General features: G+C 38.1%; 1 protein-coding gene and 1 long non-coding RNA gene across 2 annotated transcripts in view; one reads left to right on the plus strand and one right to left on the minus strand.

Annotated features, from left to right (window-relative positions):
- The window catches only part of LOC143711190 (uncharacterized), a 51,149-nt gene that overhangs the window by 11,188 nt on the left and 19,219 nt on the right, over positions 1–20,742 (minus strand). The gene's annotated exons all lie outside the window — the stretch shown is intronic.
- On the plus strand, positions 37–16,513 carry LOC143711060 (interferon-induced very large GTPase 1-like). The gene is made up of 9 exons (XM_077202347.1): positions 37–3,357; positions 6,120–6,228; positions 7,422–7,487; positions 7,571–7,603; positions 8,714–8,755; positions 8,840–9,415; positions 9,679–10,269; positions 10,420–10,487; positions 10,879–16,513. The coding sequence occupies exons 2-9, from the start codon at positions 6,207–6,209 to the stop codon at positions 15,538–15,540; spliced, it is 6,060 nt and encodes a 2,019-aa protein (XP_077058462.1). The 5' UTR covers positions 37–3,357; positions 6,120–6,206; the 3' UTR covers positions 15,541–16,513.

Raw genomic sequence — 20,742 nt, forward strand, 5'->3', positions numbered from 1 at the left:
CTTCAGTGAGTCTGAAATCATTTAATCCTCAGTTCTGTCAGGATTGACAATTAGCATACAGTTAGGATTGGTGGCATGGTTCTGTTCTGGGCAAGAACTCCCTGCGTTATAACTAACACTGAAGCAGTGTTGAAGTTAATGAGATAATTAAGTGATTAATTGAGTGATGATTGAGCATTATTGAAGACACCTGATGTTAATAAGCAGAATCACTGAAGGAGAAAATCACAAATTTGAAGTCACCATTATGGTGATTAGTATCTGCTTTACTTGGTCTCTTGACCCATACATTTTTAACTTTAGATTTAGGTTGGGTGTTGTAACTGCCAGATGAACAAAGAGAAAATGTGATCTGGAGGTGATGGTTACGTATTAACATAATCATTTTTTGACCTGAATCACTAAACTCATTGACAGCCTAATTTACTTTATTGATTAAAGCAGCAATGGCCTTGTTCAGTATAATAATTTTAGCATTTTCAATGTAATCCAAAGGATTTCTTAAGTTATTCTGTAAAACAAAAAGTAAAAACAAAAATAATGATTACATGGAGCTAAAAGAAAACATTCTGTTTATGATATATCACACAGCTAGACCTATAACGACAAGACATTTCCAAGCAATAGCCTACTGATATCATATCAGGGGGATAAGTCAGTAAATTTGAGTAAAATCACAGGCTTCGCTTATCCTGTGCGAATCCGCCACATGAAATTCCAATGTGGGTGGGTAATTTCTAAATTACACAAGGTTCCCAGATAATACTAATCCAGTGCGAATAGGGCTTAAGTCAGAAGTGCTGTCAATTTAAGACAAGAGTCAGAATTATAATAAATTAAAGAAACATTTTAATGAAGATATTTTGTAGTTTCATCAGGCAGAAGTCAGCTCCAAGATTTACAAAGAGTCTCATGAAGAAAACAAGCCAGTCAGTCTCCAATAATGCCTGCTGTTCCTTAACCTGTAAAGAATAATACTAACACACACACCAACACACAGCTTCTTCAAGGTTGGATTTGGTCAGCCTCTAACAATGAATCCATTTACATTGGAGTGTCTTCTCAAAACATCAAGATAATACATTCTTTCTCTCAAGGAGAGGAGACTTTAATATAACAGTTCTCAAGGAAAGGGCACTTTTAATCTAACAGTAAAGTATGGCTTTAACAAAGAAATGGTCCCTTAAATTATAGACTTCAATGAACCCTCTGACTATAGTTGTCAGGGTATCTGCTAGAAAAGAGATGATGTATAGACACATGTTGAAGACCTTTCTCAAACAAAAAACGAGTCCATATTTCATTTCTGGAAGCTGGGCTAAATGAGCAAGTAGTGTTACTGCATTCCTGACATGGGCCAGACCCTTCAGTCACCTCTCAGATATTTAATACAGACATTAGAGAATACATGAAAAGAACATTTCAGGAAAAATATGTTCAGAATATATATATAAATCTGTAAATCATTTGAAATATTTTCTTTGTAACTTTGTCAGTGAAATAAAGGTTTAAGACAATTAACTAATCAGGATTCTTGATTTTAATGCATTTTTAAGAAATGTGGAACTTTTCAGGAAATGGGTTGTAAATTTCTACAGCTTTCCTTGTGTGCATGTGTTCATTAGTTATATAAAAGACAGACAATAAATAAAACAAACTGCTGACAACACTTTTGAAAATATTATATTTGAAAATATTATTAATTTTACAGTTATGAGCTGCGTTTCCTGAAAACTTCTTAACGCTACGTTGTTCTTAAGTTATACCTTGAGCTGTACCTTATCGTTAATACGTGTTTCCCGAAACGTTCTTAGTTAAGTATACCTTCTGTAAGTCATACGTTCAGAAGGTTGGTCTGTACCACTCTTAGCTTTACATTATCACTGTTAACAGGTGGCCACCACTGCAAAACAAATCGTCCTTAGATCTCAGTATACGGATATAATTCTGAAGTTAATACCCCCACTGTTCAATTAGGATAATTCAAGTGTTTTCATGCACAGAGTAAAATTTTAATTACACTGATTGTTGTTAGCTTTTTTAACCAAAGGTACATCAACTGGCAAACCATTAGGCAGTAAAGGCTTAGGAGTCAATTTAAAGGGAATGATTGTGAATGATTGCTCAAACTATGGCAGCGATACAGCGAATAGTTGTGCTAAATGAAATTCGCCACTGTCCGCGGAGCCCTTTCAAAGGCCAGTGAAAGCATACGAAACTAAACTCAAAAAGCATTTCTCTTTTTCTACTTTTGCTACTTATGATTGTCACCATTGTTAAGATTACACTGATTCTTGATGACTGTGTCTAAGTATTGCTGTAGATGAAAACCTTTCTGCACTAAATGTTTCTGTTTTGTTTTCTCTTATCACATAGCTTTTGCCAGGTACCGTTCACATTTTAACCATACTGTTTTCGGTTCTTTACTCTCTGTGTAATAACAAAAACATTTATTTCAGTGAACAAAAAAGCTGCATTCTGTGTCCTGTGTGTCACAGAGAGATTCACAGACACGCGCCAGTACAGATTTAAGTTCTTATTTTTGCATCTTATTGCTTAAATTATTTAATAGCACTTGAATGAATGATAGTGTATACTGCAGCGCAACCAAAGGATGACAGAGAAAACTGATGCTACGTTAATTCCGTTAAATATTCATGCATTTAGTATTTAAAATATTGCAAAAAGCGTTCTGCATCTAGTTTTGTGAAACATAAAGGTCATTGCCCTGTGTGTTGTGTTTGACCAAGTTGAAGGGGTGACATCACATGGTCTCTTACTTTCTCTAACGTACCTTACTCTCTCGCCTAGATTCATTCTCCGGCACAGAAAATGTGATGTAATGTGAATCAGTACTCGATAGTACGGCGCAATTCTGTACCCAACCCTAGTGTGCATGTGTCTCATGTTTGTTTCTGCCCTGCCCTACTTACTATGTCCTCCCTGCTCGACTCTCCTGATCTAGCAGCCAGTCTGGTGTTTCTGCATTTACATCTCCCAGTGTCAAGCCTCTGGTTCCTTGAGCCACTGCCTTGACTCCATTGTTGCCTGTTGCATCTGAAGCTTACTCATCCCCGACCAGCTTGTTCTCCTGTTGTGTGCCCTACCCTTTTGTTCGGACTGTGTTCCCGCCTCACCAATCTTGTGCCGTGTCTTCTTTTGTTAATAAATATCATTCTGATTCTGGGTGGTCCCTCTCAGAATCTCGACAGTTGAAGGCGCAGTGCACTTGCCTGTGTGTACATGATCAGGATTTTACCACCTCCACCTCAGTTTGAGCCAGGAAAACCCTGTGTACACACACAGAGAAACTTCTCCCTTGTTCAAAAAGAGATTAAACAGCATTTCAACACACAGGTATCAACTTTCTTTGTATATATATGTATATACATATTTTATTGATTGTTTTATGGAAATATATAGAAAAGTGTAAGAATTATAAATGCATTTACTATCTTTAATGGTAGTACCACCTTGATTTTTTACTTGTAGAAGAAAAATGTCTGTCCGTTTAGTGTTGTGAACAATAAACATTTCGAAACAAATATACTTAATATCAAAAATGTACGGGATATTACTACAATGTGTTTCAATTATCACATTTTATACCCAGAAAGTTGATTTTGGATGTAGCCACCTTAGGCTACACCAAATTAAAAATATTTGACTGTAAATTGATGCTGAAATTGATGCTTGATGCTGAAATTGATGCTGTTAAAGGAATTTACACAGTGCTCACTCCTCTCATATGTTGATTTGGTGTTGCATATTGAACAAGGGAGACTAATAATTTATGATAATAACCTAAAAAATTTGAATTTGAAGAAAAAAATTAATTTGAAAATATATTTTATGTCTGAATTTAACAAAAAAATATGATAATATTGTGTAGTATATCATAATATAGACAGTTTTACTCATTGAGAGATTTATTTACGAGGGGATAATTACCTAATATTTGTTTTATGTATTTAGTTAGTCTAAGCATTGCATTAATTTGAACAGCTGTAATGGGAGTGGCTTGATGCAGTGCAGGAGATGCAGATAACTTAGTTAAAAAAAATGCTGTCTGCTGTGCCATTAGAAAAATGTTCTTGACCCTTAAGAAACTTTAATGCTGTCACATAACACATCTGCTTCACAGGTAAAATAAACAAATTGCTAAATACAACATTGAAATAAAAATGTAAAGCCTGTAGAAATACTAGAAATCATGTTATAATGGAAATCATGTAACAAACGGACCCTTAGAGGCCACATGAAGACAATCTCAGACATTACCTTGCTTGCAAAATGCTATTGTAATTAATACAGTATTCATTGTACAGTATATACAGTAAATAACTTGTCAACTTCAATGGGCTTCTCTTTTTGTTCGTGATATAAGATTATTTTTTTGAAAGTCTCTTATGCTCACCAAGGCTACATTTATTTATTAAAATAACAGTAAAAACAGTGACATTGTGAAATGTTCCAATTTAGTATAACTTTTTTCTATTTTAATATTTTTATCATAATTTATTCCTGTGAAGCAAAGCTGACTTTTCAGCATCACTACTCCACAATGTAAAAAAGTCCTGTAAATTAATGGTAAAATACTACCAAAAAAGTTGCCAGTAATTCACTGTTAATTTTGCAGATATTTTATGTACTATACAGTAGGGTTATGGTTAGCTAACCCTTACTGTAAAGAAACGTACTAAATTAAAACAAGCCAACTCATTTCATTTGCAGAAACCGGCTGCCTTAAATTAGCAGACTGCCGTTTAATTTAACTTCCATTATTACTGTGAACTTATTTCATTTGTGCCCACTAAATTTCTAAATGTAAAAATAACTGAATTTAACAAAAAACAAAAAATAACCATAACTTGAAACATAATTTTAATTTAAATCTCTTGCAGATAACTGCTAGCTAAGAAAATAAGGAAAATATTAAGACCATTTAGCTGCATAATTGATTCATGCCACAATGCATGCTGGGAGTTTTTTTACTATGCTGGCACCAAGCATATATTTTGCGACATTAAACTTTTAATAGTCACCATTGTTGAGATCCATATGCTGATTCTTGATAAATGTTTTATGCATCAGATGTTCTTCAAAATAACTGATTACCAAAACATTGCTGGATCTCATACTGTAGAATCACAATTATACTATAATTAACAAATATTAAATTAAAAGACACATAAAATCAGGATTAGACAAGTCCATGATTATGGCATCATCACAATATAGCCAAAACACTTGCCATATAGCCAATATAGCCAAATTTCTTACCACAACAAATGTGCTTTAAAAACTCAGTTACAGCAGTCAGAAATAAATGAATGTCAAAAAGTGTCAAGAGTCCAACTAAAGCATACACTGATCACCTTAATGGTGACTTCCAACTAAACTATTGTTTTAAATAAAACATCAACATAAACCTCTATTATTCTTAACAAGAAATGTTGTGCAAGAAAATTGTATGAAAGAAATGTCAAAAACTGGTTTGTAAACTGGTTTCACGCTCAGTTGAAAGGGACGTAAGGCTGTGGCTAGATGTCAGTTGTAGTTAAAACAAATGTCTGACATGTCTACACTTGCTTCACATGCCCCGCCTTTAAACCAGTTTTACATGTCACTTGTCTTATTCACTTCTTTGCTGCATTTTTACAGCCAACAGCCTAAAATTCGCTTAGGGTAGAATGTAACCGCTATTCAGAGCATAAAATTAAATTCACGTTTATTTGTATAGCGCTTTTCACAATACATATAATTTAAAAGCAGCTTTACAGAAAGTACATGAGTCCATATTACAATTTAGAGTGATCTGTTATCAGAGTAAACTGTCTTAAGTTAAGTATTTCAGAAATGTACATATACAAAATCACATTAGCTAAAAATGTATTAATATAAACAATGTAATAATTTAATGCAGATACAATGAGCTCGTTGAAGTAATGAATACTTGTGAACATTACCCAATTAGACAAAGTCACACTAATATACAAGTATTACAAAACAACTACGCCTATTTCTGTGCTTCTCGTCTTCTCACTTCTTGTATTTTTATTAGAACCAACTGATTTCTCAAAGCTGAAAATAATGTAAATGAATTAAATTGTCCACAGGACAGAAAACAGCCCCTAAGGAAGCTCAGATGGCGGTGTGAACTACAGCACTGAGTAAAGACACTGACGACATCAGTGGACTGCAGAATGGCCGAGAGGGAAGGCAGACGTGAGTGCACAAAGTCTTTGTGAAACATTCACCTCGGTCGTCTTAAGATCTTGGCCACATTCAGCAACAGAATATTGTTGTCAGTCTGGTTTTCAAGTGCTAAAATACAGCCACGTTTACACCGTTTGGTTATAAATGGGAATGACAACTGCATTTAATAACCAAACTGATCAAGGGTATCAGACCGGTGTGCATGAGTGTCAGGGGCACACAGAATATTTTTAGAGACATTTTTAAGTAAAAAAAAAAAAAAAAAATTTATTTCATAGTTCATCATTAAGATTTGGAAAATTGTCCCTTTCTGGTCATCATTTATTACTTTCTTTAACTTATTACTACATTATTGCTATTTTTGGTATATTTTATTATAATTTACCTGCTAAATTGAAAATTACATAGACCTAGCTTTTGCTTCTTTGATAGCATTATATACAATTCTGTTTTAATGTAAGAATGCAACTCCTCCATCACACAATCAATGGATCAAATGTGATACAGAATATTAAGCTGGAAATTAGATGTAATCTTAGAATTTGAACTCTTTGATATTTGAATTTTAGAAAATTTAATTGATTAAAAAGCAAGCAAACTTTCACTGTCATTACCACAAACAGGTGATGAATCATGTATTCAAAGCCGTGCCTTCAATATACTCTTTAAATAGACAGGTTTTCCCTGCCAATCTGCAAACCAGCATCTGTTATATGAATGCAGTTTGTACTTGACTCGTAATAGATGATTACCTGATAACAGCTTATCTTACAAGTACTAGTGCAAAAATATTAGGATCTTTGAGCCACACATTGATTATCACTCTGTTGAGAACAGACCCTGACTTATGTTGATTTTAGTTACCTTGTCATGCAAAACATAAGCCAGATTTTTGACTAAATACACACAATAGTAATGGATGTGCATACCGTTACTTTCATTGTTGGCACTTGGCGATACCTGTATTTTCATTGTATTTGTGATTTATCAAAATATTGTGTAAAGAAAACAAAAGAATACTCTAATGTTATATACAAACAATCAAAATAGAAACCAATCAGTTTTCAAACCAAACCAAACCAAACCAAGGAGACTAACTAGTGACCTAAGGCAAACGGAAACTGAACAGAAACAGAAACAGAAACAGGGCCACAATCAGTAAACAAGATATTAATTTTGTTGTAATGATTTTGTCTCTGCAGCGGGTGTTCGGAAGACCGGGGAAAGATGCCTCAATGGGAGCAAGAGCAGGGACGGATGCCCTAAAAGTATTTAAATTAAAAAGAACAGTTTATAGATTTAAATTGCATGAACTGCTTTTTCATGTGTGTGTGTGTGCTTTGTTTTGCAGTTGGCAGTAGTTCAGATTTGAATCTCCCTGACAGTAAGTCAAATAAATGATTCAACAGCAACATAAAAGTATATTATAGTTTTGATGAACTATGACTGTTCATCATCTGTTTAATATACAACAAATGTTGAAAATAAGAACATTTGAAATTCACCAGAGCACAAATATAAATAGGCACTGGAGCGTTTGCCAAATCTTCTGTGTTTAGTAAGCAGTGTACGCTTGTTGTGGATCCGCCTATAGGTACACATTACTAACGCGCTCTTTAAATAACAAACAAAAAAAAAACAATAGCACCATTGACCAACAAAAAGCTGGTCTAAAGTCAATGGTGCTATTTTTTTTTTGAATGCAGTCTATTTTAGTTGCCTCAAAATAGCAACGCACCAACTATGTGTGTAAACACACCTAATTTTCAGACCAGCACGCCCGTGGCCCAACTTATGGGCGCAAATACATTTGCTATTTAAACAACGTGGCGCAGGACGTGGAAATGATAACTGCGTCGGACTGAAACTAGCAAAAAACACTCACATTGCGCCAGGTGTATGATAGGGCCAAAGGACTTCATTTCAATGAACGCATGTGATGTGAATGGCACAGTGAGTTCAAAGTTAAGAAATCTCTGAATAATAATTCAATTTTAAATATTCTCATCCCAATCCAGTACAACAGTACAGACACAAAAAAATCAGTGATATTTCACTTATGTTTGTGCAAATTTAGTGTCCAACATGTGACAAAGGCAGAGACGACATGTGATTTTTGGGCATGCATATTTTGCACAAACAGGAACTTATCCCAAATTCAAGACACTGGATCTGAATTTAGGTGGAAAAAACATTTTGATTTACCACCAATTGCATGTGTGATTGTGATTGTAGGCTCTTATAAAATTTAGAGTCATGATCATTAAATAAGTTACTGCTATGGGTTGAAAAGCAATCTAATCAATATAATCCATACCTGTAATTTCATAAACGCATTCATGAAATTTAATTACAAGTACTTGATTTTGTAATTTGACTACATGATGCATTTAGCATTTTATATACAGCACAGTACAGTATATAGATTATATACAGCACAGAGTTACAGTCTGTTGAAATCTTAATTGTAATGTTGTTGTTTTTTGCTCTGTAGCTGTTGTTCAGACTTTTCGCACAAGACCCCAGAGTCCCATGAGTAAGTATTTAAATAAAACTCTCTTAACTGTTTGTAGATTTAATTTGCTTGTACTGGTTCTTCATAACACACCGTGTGTTTCAGAGAGTGATCTGAGGATTGTTCTACTGGGGAAGAACTTGGCAGAAAACAGTCGCGTGGGAAAACTCATATTAGGGAATGAAAAGTTTGACAGTAAAGCTCCTTCAGATCAAGTGCAGACAGAAAGAAAAATGCACAAGACAGTCATCAACGCTCCTCACCTTCTCCAGCCACATCTCTCAGACAATCAGATCACAGAGACAGTGAGAAAGTGTCTGTATCTGTCTGATCCAGGACCTCACGTGATCGTTCTGGTCCTTCAACAAGATCAGTGTTCAACAAAAGATCAGGAGCATGTGGAGAAGGTGCTCAACTCTTTCCCTAACAAGGTTTATGAATACACCATGGTGCTCACGACACAAGAGTCAGACAGTGTTGAACCGGCCGAAGTCAATGGCGCTGTGAAGGAAATTATTAAAAAATGTTTTAACAGTCATTACAAACTTACAAAAAACAGCCCTTCAGCTGACCTTAAAGAGAATTTAGAGAAATTTGCACAAAAGAACAGTGGACACTATCTGATTTGTGATGAATTTGAAGGTTCAGATAATTCCACGGAGCAACAGGAAAGAGAAAGAGGTGAGTCTGGAAATATTTGATGTAATTGTGCACTACTGATTCCTAATAAATAGAAGTAAATTCCAAAAGTAGATTAAAAAACATCACACACTTCACACATCCTGTCCAATTATCCCCTGCAAACTGAAGGTTATAATGAATGTAAACAAATAAAATAAATGAATCAGAAGAATCTGAATGTCAGCTGGTCATCCTTGATTTTTTTTTTTGTGGTGCATTTTATTGTAGAGATTAAAGGTAGTTTTTTTGTTTTTTTACTTCAGGTCATAAGAAGTCACCTTTGACTGTTGCACTATTTGGAAACTCTGCATCAATCCAGTTTCGACATGACAACATTTTACTTGGAGAAGAAGAGTACCGTTTTAAAACTACAGACACATCCAGGATCATTCCTTTACCGAGGGAAATAGCAGAACACTACATCTCTGTGATAAACATGACTGTCAGACATGAGACTGAACTTAACCTGGACTGTGTGGATCATCTCATTGATCAACTAGTGAATGAAAATGAAATCCATGCCTTCATCTTTGTTGTGCGACTGGGTCAGTTAACAGATGCTGATAAGAATAGTCTGGAATGGCTTCAGAGAGTGTTTGGTGACAGAGTTCTTCAGTTTGTGATGATTCTCTTCACCTATGAGACAGAAGAAAAATCTAAAACTATAAAAGACCCTGTTCTGGAGCAACTGCTAGAGAAATGTGGAGGAAGATTTCACACCTGCAACAAGATGATGAACAACCAATCAGAGATGAGAGACCTGAGGTACAAGATTGAGCATCTGTTTAATGAGAATAAACAGCAGCGCTACACTGAAATAAGGCGAAACTTTGAAAAGAGTGAAAAAGCAACTGGTAAGAAATCAATTTGTTTTCTGTAAATATGCACATTGTTATCAATTGAATATAATATGGTAGTACCAAAGTGAGTTGTGATTCAAGCACAGGAATTACCACTTCAGAGAACCAAATATTTCAGTGTTCCACTTTCGTTTGTTTAAATAGATAGAAGCACAATCATGAAAGAGAACACACAGCGAATCACCACAAGCATGGGGAAAGATACACACAAGGTATGTACTGGCTGAAATATAACTACAGAATTATGTGCACAAAGTCAAAATGAAACATTTTACATCTATGTAGGATACAAGCTGAAGTAATGGTGAGTTACTGCAAATTTAACTGCAGTTTTCACATGACCGTAGGATGCATGGGCTGCATATATTAAAGTGAAGTGCACTCCTGTTGCGCAAACTTGTTGAGCATGTGCTTATTGTACATGATTTTAAGTGTTTTGACATAGCACAATATGTTTTTTCAATATGTACAAAATATAAAATATGGCTTTTTATATTAATTAAAACTGATTTATTGATTGTCAAGATCATAAGTTGCATTCCTGCATCAGTGAACAATGTCCTTCATTACAAAGTAATAAATAAATGGCTGTTTCTTTCACAGATAATACATGTAGAAGAAACAAGATTCAAACAAGACAATGCTAAAGAAATTGATGGAAAAACAAAGCATCTCTTTAATAGACTTCATCTTAAAGGCATGCATCATAAACTGAGAACTGCAGATTTTCTTCAATTAACAGCACATTCATTAAAATCCACTGAATCTTGTGCTGAAGAGGAGCTGATTCAGACTTTCATGCAAAAACTACTGATGATGAACTACAGAGCCAGATACATTCATATTGAGAAAAACAATGAACAGCATCACACAAAACAAAAAGACAATGACTCAAATGCAGATATGGGTGATATCTTTAAAGCAATGTCTTTTTCAAACAAAGGAATCAGTCAATCTGATCGCATTCACCCAATGGATGTTCAGATGGCCGTGTTTCATTGTGCTGATGGTTTCCTGAAGCAGTTGATGGTCACTAAACTGTCCCAGTGTCAGTACGCTCTGCCTCTGCTTGTTCCTGATCCAGACACACAACAGATTGAGTTTCCTCTCTGGACATTCAGACAAATCAACAAGAGCTGGAAGATGAAAAACACCAACAATGAAATCATCAGTCAAACCCATCCGGTCTACAAGACACAAACTCCAATGGTGTCTTTCTTCAGGTTTGGCTCTGTGTCTTCATCCAAGTCTCATCTGATGAACAGTCTGATCAATGAGAAACACAACACGTTCTTCCACAGGAACTGCCCAGGCAGCAGCAGAACCAGAGTCCTGATGGATGGAGTGGTGGAGATCGCCTGGTTCTGCCCCTCTGGGAAAAACACGGATAAATTCACGGACTGTGTTGCGTTCTGTAATCTACACGGTGATGCAGGAGATCATGAGAAACAGCTGCAGATCCTCACTGAAATGGCCTCAGTCAATGTTGTTCTTCTACCACAACTTCAAAACAATGACAAAAGTACAACAATAATCCAAAACCTGTACAGGAACAGAAAGCCACTCATTTGTCTTTTTACTGAGGATGAATCTGCTGTAACCGAGCCGATAAAAGGAAAATACAAGATTGGATTGAAAGACAGAAATCAGTCAGAAGTATCTGAAGAACTCAGAAGAACAATAAATGATTGTCTCTCAGAATCATCTTCCACTTTCAGACTTGAAGATTTGTCTAAACAAATCAGAGTAGATGAGGAAGATGATGACTGCAAGAGAGGAAGAGAAGCAGCACATCAGATGATGAGTTTACTGGAGAAGAAAGATCTGACAGAAATCAAAGAATCATTTCTGCCACATCAGGGGAAACTGTGGCATCAGTGGAGTCAGAAGAACAAAGAACTACATCGACCTCGAGCATATGAGATAGAAATGGACATCAGTAGAAAGAAAACCGAGATGAAGAATATCCGTCACCAGCAGCATGAATCTGACATCACAACTTTTATACAGTTATTTTTTAAACAAATCCAATGTCATGCTGAGAATAAGATGTATTTTCTGAAATGGCTTGAAATCTTCCTAACCTCAAAAAATATTTTTGTTCCTCACAAAAACGATAAATCTGAACAACTCAAGGTTGAACAAACAGACCTTAAGAGAATATCTGAGGAAGCCGCAACCTTTGGTTTGGAGCACATCATGAGGGAGATCGGTCAGATCTATGAATCATGTTCATCTGTGAAGAAGAACAAGAAAGATCTGCAGTTTGACTTCTCTTCTCTCCCGAGTCTTGCAGCAAAGATGATGATCTCTGGATTTCCACTGGAGCTGATGGATGGAGATGCTGCTCATGTTCCTGTAATCTGGATCTCTGCTGTTCTAGATAAACTCATACAGAAACTCGGAGACCAGAGAGTCTTTGTGCTGTCAGTTTTAGGGATTCAGAGCTCTGGGAAATCCACCATGCTGAATGCCATGTTTGGACTCCAGTTTGCCGTCAGTGCTGGCAGGTGCACCAGAGGAGCTTTCATGCAGCTGGTCAGAGTCTCAGACGAGATGAAAACACAGATGAACTTTGACTATATTCTGGTTGTTGATACTGAGGGTCTTCGTGCTTTAGAACTGACTGGAAGTTCAACCAGACATCATGACAATGAATTGGCCACATTTGTTGTCGGTCTTGGAAATCTGACCTTGATCAACATCTTTGGAGAAAACCCATCCGAGATGCAGGACATTCTTCAGATTGTTGTTCAGGCCTTCCTGAGGATGAAGGTGGTCAAACTGAATCCCAGCTGTGTGTTTGTGCATCAGAATGTCTCAGACGTCACAGCTGGAGAGAAAAATGAGGAGGGAAGGAGACGACTGCTGCAGACACTGGATAAGATGACAAAACTTGCTGCAAAAGATGAAGTCTGTGATGCAGAATGTTTCAGTGATGTCATTAAATTTGATGTTCAGAATGATGTGAAGTATTTTGCTCATCTTTGGGAGGGAAATCCACCCATGGCACCACCAAACCCAAACTACTGTGAGAATATTCAAGAACTGAAGAGAACTATTATGTCTCATGCCTCAAAGTCACATGGAACGATGCTGATAGACCTAAAAGATCGTATTAAAGATCTGTGGGAAGCTTTACTGAATGAACGATTTGTCTTCAGCTTCAGAAATTCTCTGGAGATTTCAGCCTACAGGAAACTGGAGACAAAATACAGCAAGTGGTCCTGGAGGCTTCGTAGTGCTATGATGGAAATTGAGAACAAACTACACAACAAAATAGAAAATGAAGCAATTCATGAGGTTGAGGAAACTGATCTTCAATCAGAACTGAAGACAACAAGTGAAGAAGTGGAGAAATCAATGTCTGAATTCTTTGAGAAAGACACAGATGCAGATATACTGATTCAGTGGAAATCATCATTTGAAATCAAAATCAAAGAGATTCAGGAAAACATTGTGAGAGAAACGAAGAAGAAATTAAACGAGATTCTTCAGCAGCGAGACCTGAAGAAAATGATTGATGCTCAGAAGACACATCATGAAAACACTCTTTTTGAAAAGAGCAAAGAACTTGCCTTAAAACTCAAAGACAAAACAAATGATGAACAAACACTAAAGAAAGAATTTGATTTGTTCTGGGAACAGAGTGTGAAGAAAATCATCAGAGACACTCATCCAATAAAAGACAATGACATAATGAGAGATGTGAAACACTTCCTCAGTGACATCTATGAAAGTGCTCCTGTAGGCCACTGGATGGAGAGCAAGGATATTTTTTCTGTACCAAGTTATACTCAATATGTTCTTTTCAAAAAGGAGTTCAAAGAGTCTGTAATCAACTCATCTAGATACACTCAAACACTGTCTCCAGAAGATAAAATAAGAAATTTCATCACAGATGTTGTTCAGCAGACAGACAAAATGATTCAGTCATTTAACATTTCAAAGATGGGCTACAACATCAGCTGCATTCAACAAATCACAGATTACATCAAGATGAGAGTAACAGAACATCAAAAAATATCTGTGGAATATGAGTTCAAGAATGAATTCTTCATGTATTTAGTACATTCCATCTGTAACAGAGCAGAGCAGATGATCTCTGACCAACATAAAATGTTCAGAGACGCCAATGATCCAGAAATATATGTTGAGAAAAAGAGAGAAGAGTACTATAGTATTTTCCAGAAATACTGTCATGGAGCAACATCAGCTGCTATTTTTGGTGAGATCATCTGTCAGAAACTCAAAGATCCCATTGAGCAGAGTGTCTACAAGAAGACTGCCAGAGATCTGACAGATGAAATAATGAAAAACTGTTCATCACTGAATGGAAACAGATCAAAACTGGAGAAACACATTCTGAAGACACTGGCAGAAGAGGAAGATTGTCACAAATACATGAACTACATTTATAATCCCAGAGATCACTTCAAGAGTTTCATCAGAAATAAAGTCAGTCAGCACATCACTGATAAATTCAATGTCAGTGTTTTACCCAAGATGAAGGAGAACATTAAACTCCTGCAGCAGAAGATCATTAAAGCAGCACATGAATCTACTGAACATGTTCAAGTGAACAGAGGAGATGTTGGATTATGGTTGAAGAGTTTCACACAGCAGCTCTCAGATGTGCTGATCTTCTCTGAAAAAGACCTCAGTGGAGTGAAACATAGTGGTGCTGATAATTGCAACCTCCTAGAAGATGTGATAAGAGAAGAACTTCCTACTATAATGTCTGATATCTACGGTAAATTCAACACAGAGGCATTTCTAGTAAAGCTGGACTATACGTTCAGGCCAGATGAGATTCTGATTGATCACTTCTGTCAGTGCTGTTGGGTTCAGTGTCCATTCTGTAAAACAGTCTGCACTAACACCATAGAAAACCATCATGGAGATCACAGTGTTGCTTTTCATCGTAGTATTGGACTGAGTGGAATTCATTACGACAATACATGTAACTTGTCTACTCATATCTGCACATCAGCAGTAGGAAACAGCAATCTATATTTTTATCCTATTGGCTCAGAAGATAAAGTCCCCTGGAAAAATTACAGAACAGCAGGGGGAGTTTATGCAGACTGGAGCATCACATCTGATCTCTCTGAACTGCCCTACTGGAAGTGGTTTGTCTGTAGATTCCAGAAAGATCTGGAAAAATACTACATGAAAACATTTGAGGGCAGTGGTGTGATACCAGATGAATGGAGAATATACTCAAAACAGGATGCCATTGAGAGTTTGGATAAATACATTTAATTGAACAAGTATAAGTTTATTTTAGTTCTTTGAGTTACAGAACATTATCACTTCAGTGAAGCTGGAATCATCTAAACATCTTTGATACCTTGGGACATTTTAGAGAGAAGACAATTTAATAGCATTCTGTTTCAAAAGACTGTATGTATTGGTAAACTGATCAATTCATTAAGACCTAAAGTTGTTGGAACAAAATGCCTAAATGTGACAAAATAATTGTAAAAGTCTTTATTTGTCCTTTCCTTCATTTTGAGCACTTCACTGCATCCAGTCAGTTGGACTCTTTAAAAAAAAAGATTTATCTTCTTCTTAGCTTTCACTATTTCTTAATTCCCTCCTTGCTCTAACCAGTACTATTCTAGACAATGTTTGAAAAATCATATTATTAGCACCTCTCACGTTATTGCCTTCCTAAGATGAATCCTTGTTTTACTTATTTACAGTACAAGTCATTTTGGATAAAAGCATCTGCTTAATGAATAAATGTGAAAATGTACATGTAGTTTAGTTTTATTGTTTAATTTGATTTATGTATTATAGTTATAGTTGATTTCATTTTATTTTGATTTCATTTTATTTTGTTTTTTAATTTATATTTAATATGTTAGGGCTGGCAAAGTGAATGGTTTATGATAATTTACAGGTTTAACTATGTTCAAGTTCAATGAAGGCGAGTCGTAAATTTACAATATACTGGGTTTATCTTAGTCTCTAGAGTTTGTTTTCATGTCATGTGACTAATTACTTTTTACATTATTTTTTAAACCCTGACATAAACTTTTAAAAACACAAACATGATACCCAATAGCACTTTCAGTACTGTCCGATAAATTCCTGCAAATGTGCAGCTTTATGTCTGTCCATTTAAGTTTCTACCGTTTAATTGTGTGAATTGTAGACAAGCATGTGTTTGTGATTATTATGTACGAGACAATCATGCATGACAAAAATAAACAATCTATGTAATACTGTTTATCTTCATGTATGTTGTTTTATGGTGGGTATGGGGACACCTTTTACCTTATTTTGATTATTCTCAGGTTATGTAAAGTAAGTCAAATCTGTGTCCTAAATCATAAGCATACAGTTTTTACAGTATAATAATCATTATACTGCAAGTCAACTCAAAACTAGATAAATTGCTCATCACGTTTACAATGCTATAAAGTGTCCTTTTGAATGGGAACTCGCACTGCGTTTGAAGACAATTTGGGGAATGCCTCCGGCATAACACTTTGTTTGTAGTTTTGAGAAAATTAAGTTTATGCGTGGTTTGAGAAAAAACTAAAAAATCTAGTCACTGAAATAAGGCCATAAAATCCACACTGATTATTTGTTCACAAGACTTTTGAATTGTATCATGTAGTCTAGAATTTTTGCTTCAAAACAATGTGAAAATCATCCTTCCCACTCATTCACATAAAACAATATATTGATTTAAATTTTGTAAGACATGTTTTGTTTAAGAAAGCTGTATGCAAGGAGTGTGTGAATCATCATGAATATTGATGTATTTTACACCTGGGAAGAAAAAAGATCCTCCCCTAATAGTCTTATCAGGTGGGACTGTGAGGGAACTTGAACAAAGAATGAGGAGAGTTTAACAGAATGACTTTTTGATTGTTTGGATTTATTTACAACACAACATAATCCAAAGATAGATAATAAAGGACAAAAAGAAACATTATTGAGCTCACTGATCTAAACAGATAGACGTGAACAGTCACACACCTTTAGGGGCTTTCGCACCGGAGGAACCTTTTCATAGTTCCTAGAATTATTGGCAGAAATACCTGGATTTTTGGGGCGTGTTTGCACCGCATGAACTAGGAACGATTTTAGTTCTAGGAACCCTGGAGAAACTAAATTAGCTCCTACTTCAGTGTTGTTCTAAACCACCATTATAGGAACTACCAGTGACGTTAGTGTACACTGATTGGCCGAACGCACGCAAAACACCAGTTAATTTCCAAGTTGTTTGCTTCATTTTACCATGTATCATGTACAGAGACTCCTGTGAATGTTTAAGTCAGCAGGACTCATCAGTGGCATCTGGTCCCTGTACAAATACAACAACAAAACAACTGTGAACATGCTGATATCAGGAGAAACTATAGGGCTGCACAATTTGGAAAAATAAGTTATATATATATGTGGCGGGGGGGGGCGTGGTTCAACGAAGTCTGTGACGAGAGAGAGGATCGGGCGACAGCTGTGGCGTGAGTGGGTTAAGTGTGAATGACAAACACCTGTGTCTTATTTCAGTAATTGACGTGGGGAGACGGATAAAAGCCACGAGGAAACGAGAGAGTGGCTGAGAGAGACCAGTGGAGACTTGAGGGTGAACTGGACTGTGACGGGAGAGAAAGAGAGAACGCCGAGAACGAGAGACATTGAGTGACAGCTGATTGCAGCGAATTTAGTCTGTTTTGTCCAGCGCGTGTTGCGCGACTTTTGTTTATGTTGAAAGAGTTTTGAGTTTGAATAAACACCCACAGTCTCCTCAAGCCGACCCTGTCCTCTTCCTTCCCTTTATCTGAACATTACATATGTTACACTGGTGCCGAAACCCGGGAAGGAAGACGGAAGCCGCCGCCAGCTTTCAGTCACCGCCATCATCGCCACTTGCGGACGTGGTTGCTTCCCTTGTGGTCCTCCACCAAGATCAACATTGGGCCCTGTTGGAGATGAGGACCGATCTGGAAGGTCGGTTCCAGTTCCTGGTCCAAAGCCAACAAGAGGATCGCGTGAGGTTCGGGAGCTGGATGGACCATGAGGTTCGGACGGAATCAACGGCGCCACCGGTTGAGCGCCCCCACCTACCCCTGAATAAAATGGGTCCGCAGGATGACCCAGAGGCGCTCCTGGACCTCTTCAAGAGATCAGCGGAGGCAGGTGGGGACAATGATCCGGTACCGAATGCCCCGCAGGCTGCCCACGATCAGGCTGGCCGGTACTAAATACCTGTGAGTATAAAGAGGGGTACCTATCAGGCTCTGGTGGATTCAGGATGTAACCAAACCTCGATCCACCAAAGCCTGATTCAACCTGAGGCGTAGGATATGAGCCGCATGGTTCGGGTAAGGTGTGTGCATGGGGATGTGGTGAAGTATCTGCTCATGTCTGCTATGATTAAATTAAGGGGTCAAAACCATAGTGTGGAGGTGGCAGTTAACCCGCACCTCAGGCATCCGCTGATTCTGGGAACTAATTGGCCTTCTTTTTCTGAATTATTGGGGTTGTTGTGTGCAGATGTCTCTTGTGGAAAAGGGAAGCAGGAGGGGGAAGCGATCGTGCGGTTGGGAGAGGCTGAACCGGGACCTCCGGGATTGGAACTAGGGGATCCGAACGCAATTGGAAGACAGATTCTCCCAGAGCGTGATGATTTTCCCCTGGACCAGTCTCAGGATGAGTCTTTAAAACGTGCTTTTGAACAGGTCTGTACCATCGACGGTCAACCTCTCCAGCCCGCTCAACTGCTCACTTATCCATATTTTGCGATTCTGAAAAGACCGGTTGTATAGAGTGAGACACTCAAACAAAAGAAATTACAACGCAGTTGTTAGTACCAAAGAGCTGTCGGGAAATGCTTTTCCTGGCGGCTCATTCAAATCCCATGGCTGGACACTTAGGGCAAATAACGACACTTAACCGTCTCATGGGCCGATTCTTTTGGCCGGGCATTCACGAGAACGTGCGTAGGTGGTGCGCGGCTTGTCGTGAATGTCAGCTGGTAAATCCGCCGGCCGCCCCAAAAGTGCCATTGCGCCCGCTTCCGTTGATGGAGGTCCCCTTCCAACGAATTGCGATGGACCTCATCGGGCCATTAGAACGGTCAGCACGTGGACATCGCTTTGCATTAGTCATAGTGGACTGTGCAACGCGATATCCTGAGGCAGTGGCACTCCGCAGCATCTCCGCTAAAAGTGTAGCGGATGCCCTGTTTCGTCTAATCTCCCGAGTGGGGATCCCGAAAGAGATCCTCACTGATCAAGGCACGGCGTTCATGTCACATACTTTACGCGAACTTTACGAGTTATTGGGCATTAAATCGATTCGCACCAGCGTCTTTCACCCACAAACGGACGGCTTGGTGGAACAATTTAAATCGCACATTAAAGACGATGATTCGTAAATTCGTTCACGAAGACGCCAAAAATTGGGATAAATGGTTAGAACCCCTATTGTTTGCTGTGCGCGAGGTCGGTTAGAACCCCTATTGTTTGCTGTGCGTGAGGTCCCGCAAGGCTCCACGGGGTTTTCCCCCTTCGAGCTCCTTTATGGTCGTCAGCCCCGCGGGGTCCTAGACGTGCTGAAGGAGACTTGGGAGGAGGGGCCTTCAGAGAGCCTAAATGAGATTCAGTATGTCCTGGACCTGAGAACAAAACTCCACACTTTGGGGTGGCTCTCAATGGAGAATTTGTTACAGGCTCAGGACAGACAGACCCAGTTATACAATAGGGGAACGAAACGAAGAGAATTTTCACCAAATAAAGTCCTTCTATTGCTTCCCACGTCGAGTTCTAAATTACTCTCGAAGTGGCAAGGACCCTTTGAGGTCACACAGCGATTAGGGGATCTCAATTAAGAGGTACTTTGAACGGATAGGAACGGGGCACGTCAAATTCACCAGGAGTCAGGAATGCTGGCGACGGTGATTAGTGCGGAAGAGGATCTCGGACCAGAAGCGAATATCAAATCTCCATCTCTCACACTGGCTCCAGGCGGAGATCATTTTTCGCCGTCTCAGCTTACTGACGTTGCCAGGTTGCAAGCAGAATTTGCTGATGTGTTCTCGCCCCTACCCGGTCGAACCAACCTCATTCAGCACCATATTGAGACAGAGCCGGGCGTGGTGGTGCGCAGCCGGCCGTATTGACTGCCCGAACACAAGGAAAAAGTGGTTCGATCGGAATTAGAGGCGATGCTCGAGATGGGGGTAATAGAAGAATTCCACAGTAATTGGGCGAGCCCAATAGTCTTAGTACCTAAAACGGACGGCTCAGTTTGGTTTTGTGTGGATTACCGCAGGGTTAATGCCGTGTCGAAATTCGATGCCTATCCAATGCCCCGGATTGACGAACTGCTTGATCGGCTCGGCACTGCTCGTTTTTATTCAACGCTGGATTTAACTAAAAGGGTAGTGGCAGATCCCCTTATAGCCTCTATCGGCGGTGACTGAGCTTCACTGCACCATAGATC

Source organism: Siphateles boraxobius, unplaced genomic scaffold, assembly GCF_051911475.1.
Source record: "Siphateles boraxobius isolate OS27281-9 unplaced genomic scaffold, OSU_SipBor_1 49, whole genome shotgun sequence".
In the NCBI taxonomy this organism is placed as follows: domain Eukaryota; kingdom Metazoa; phylum Chordata; class Actinopteri; order Cypriniformes; family Leuciscidae; genus Siphateles; species Siphateles boraxobius.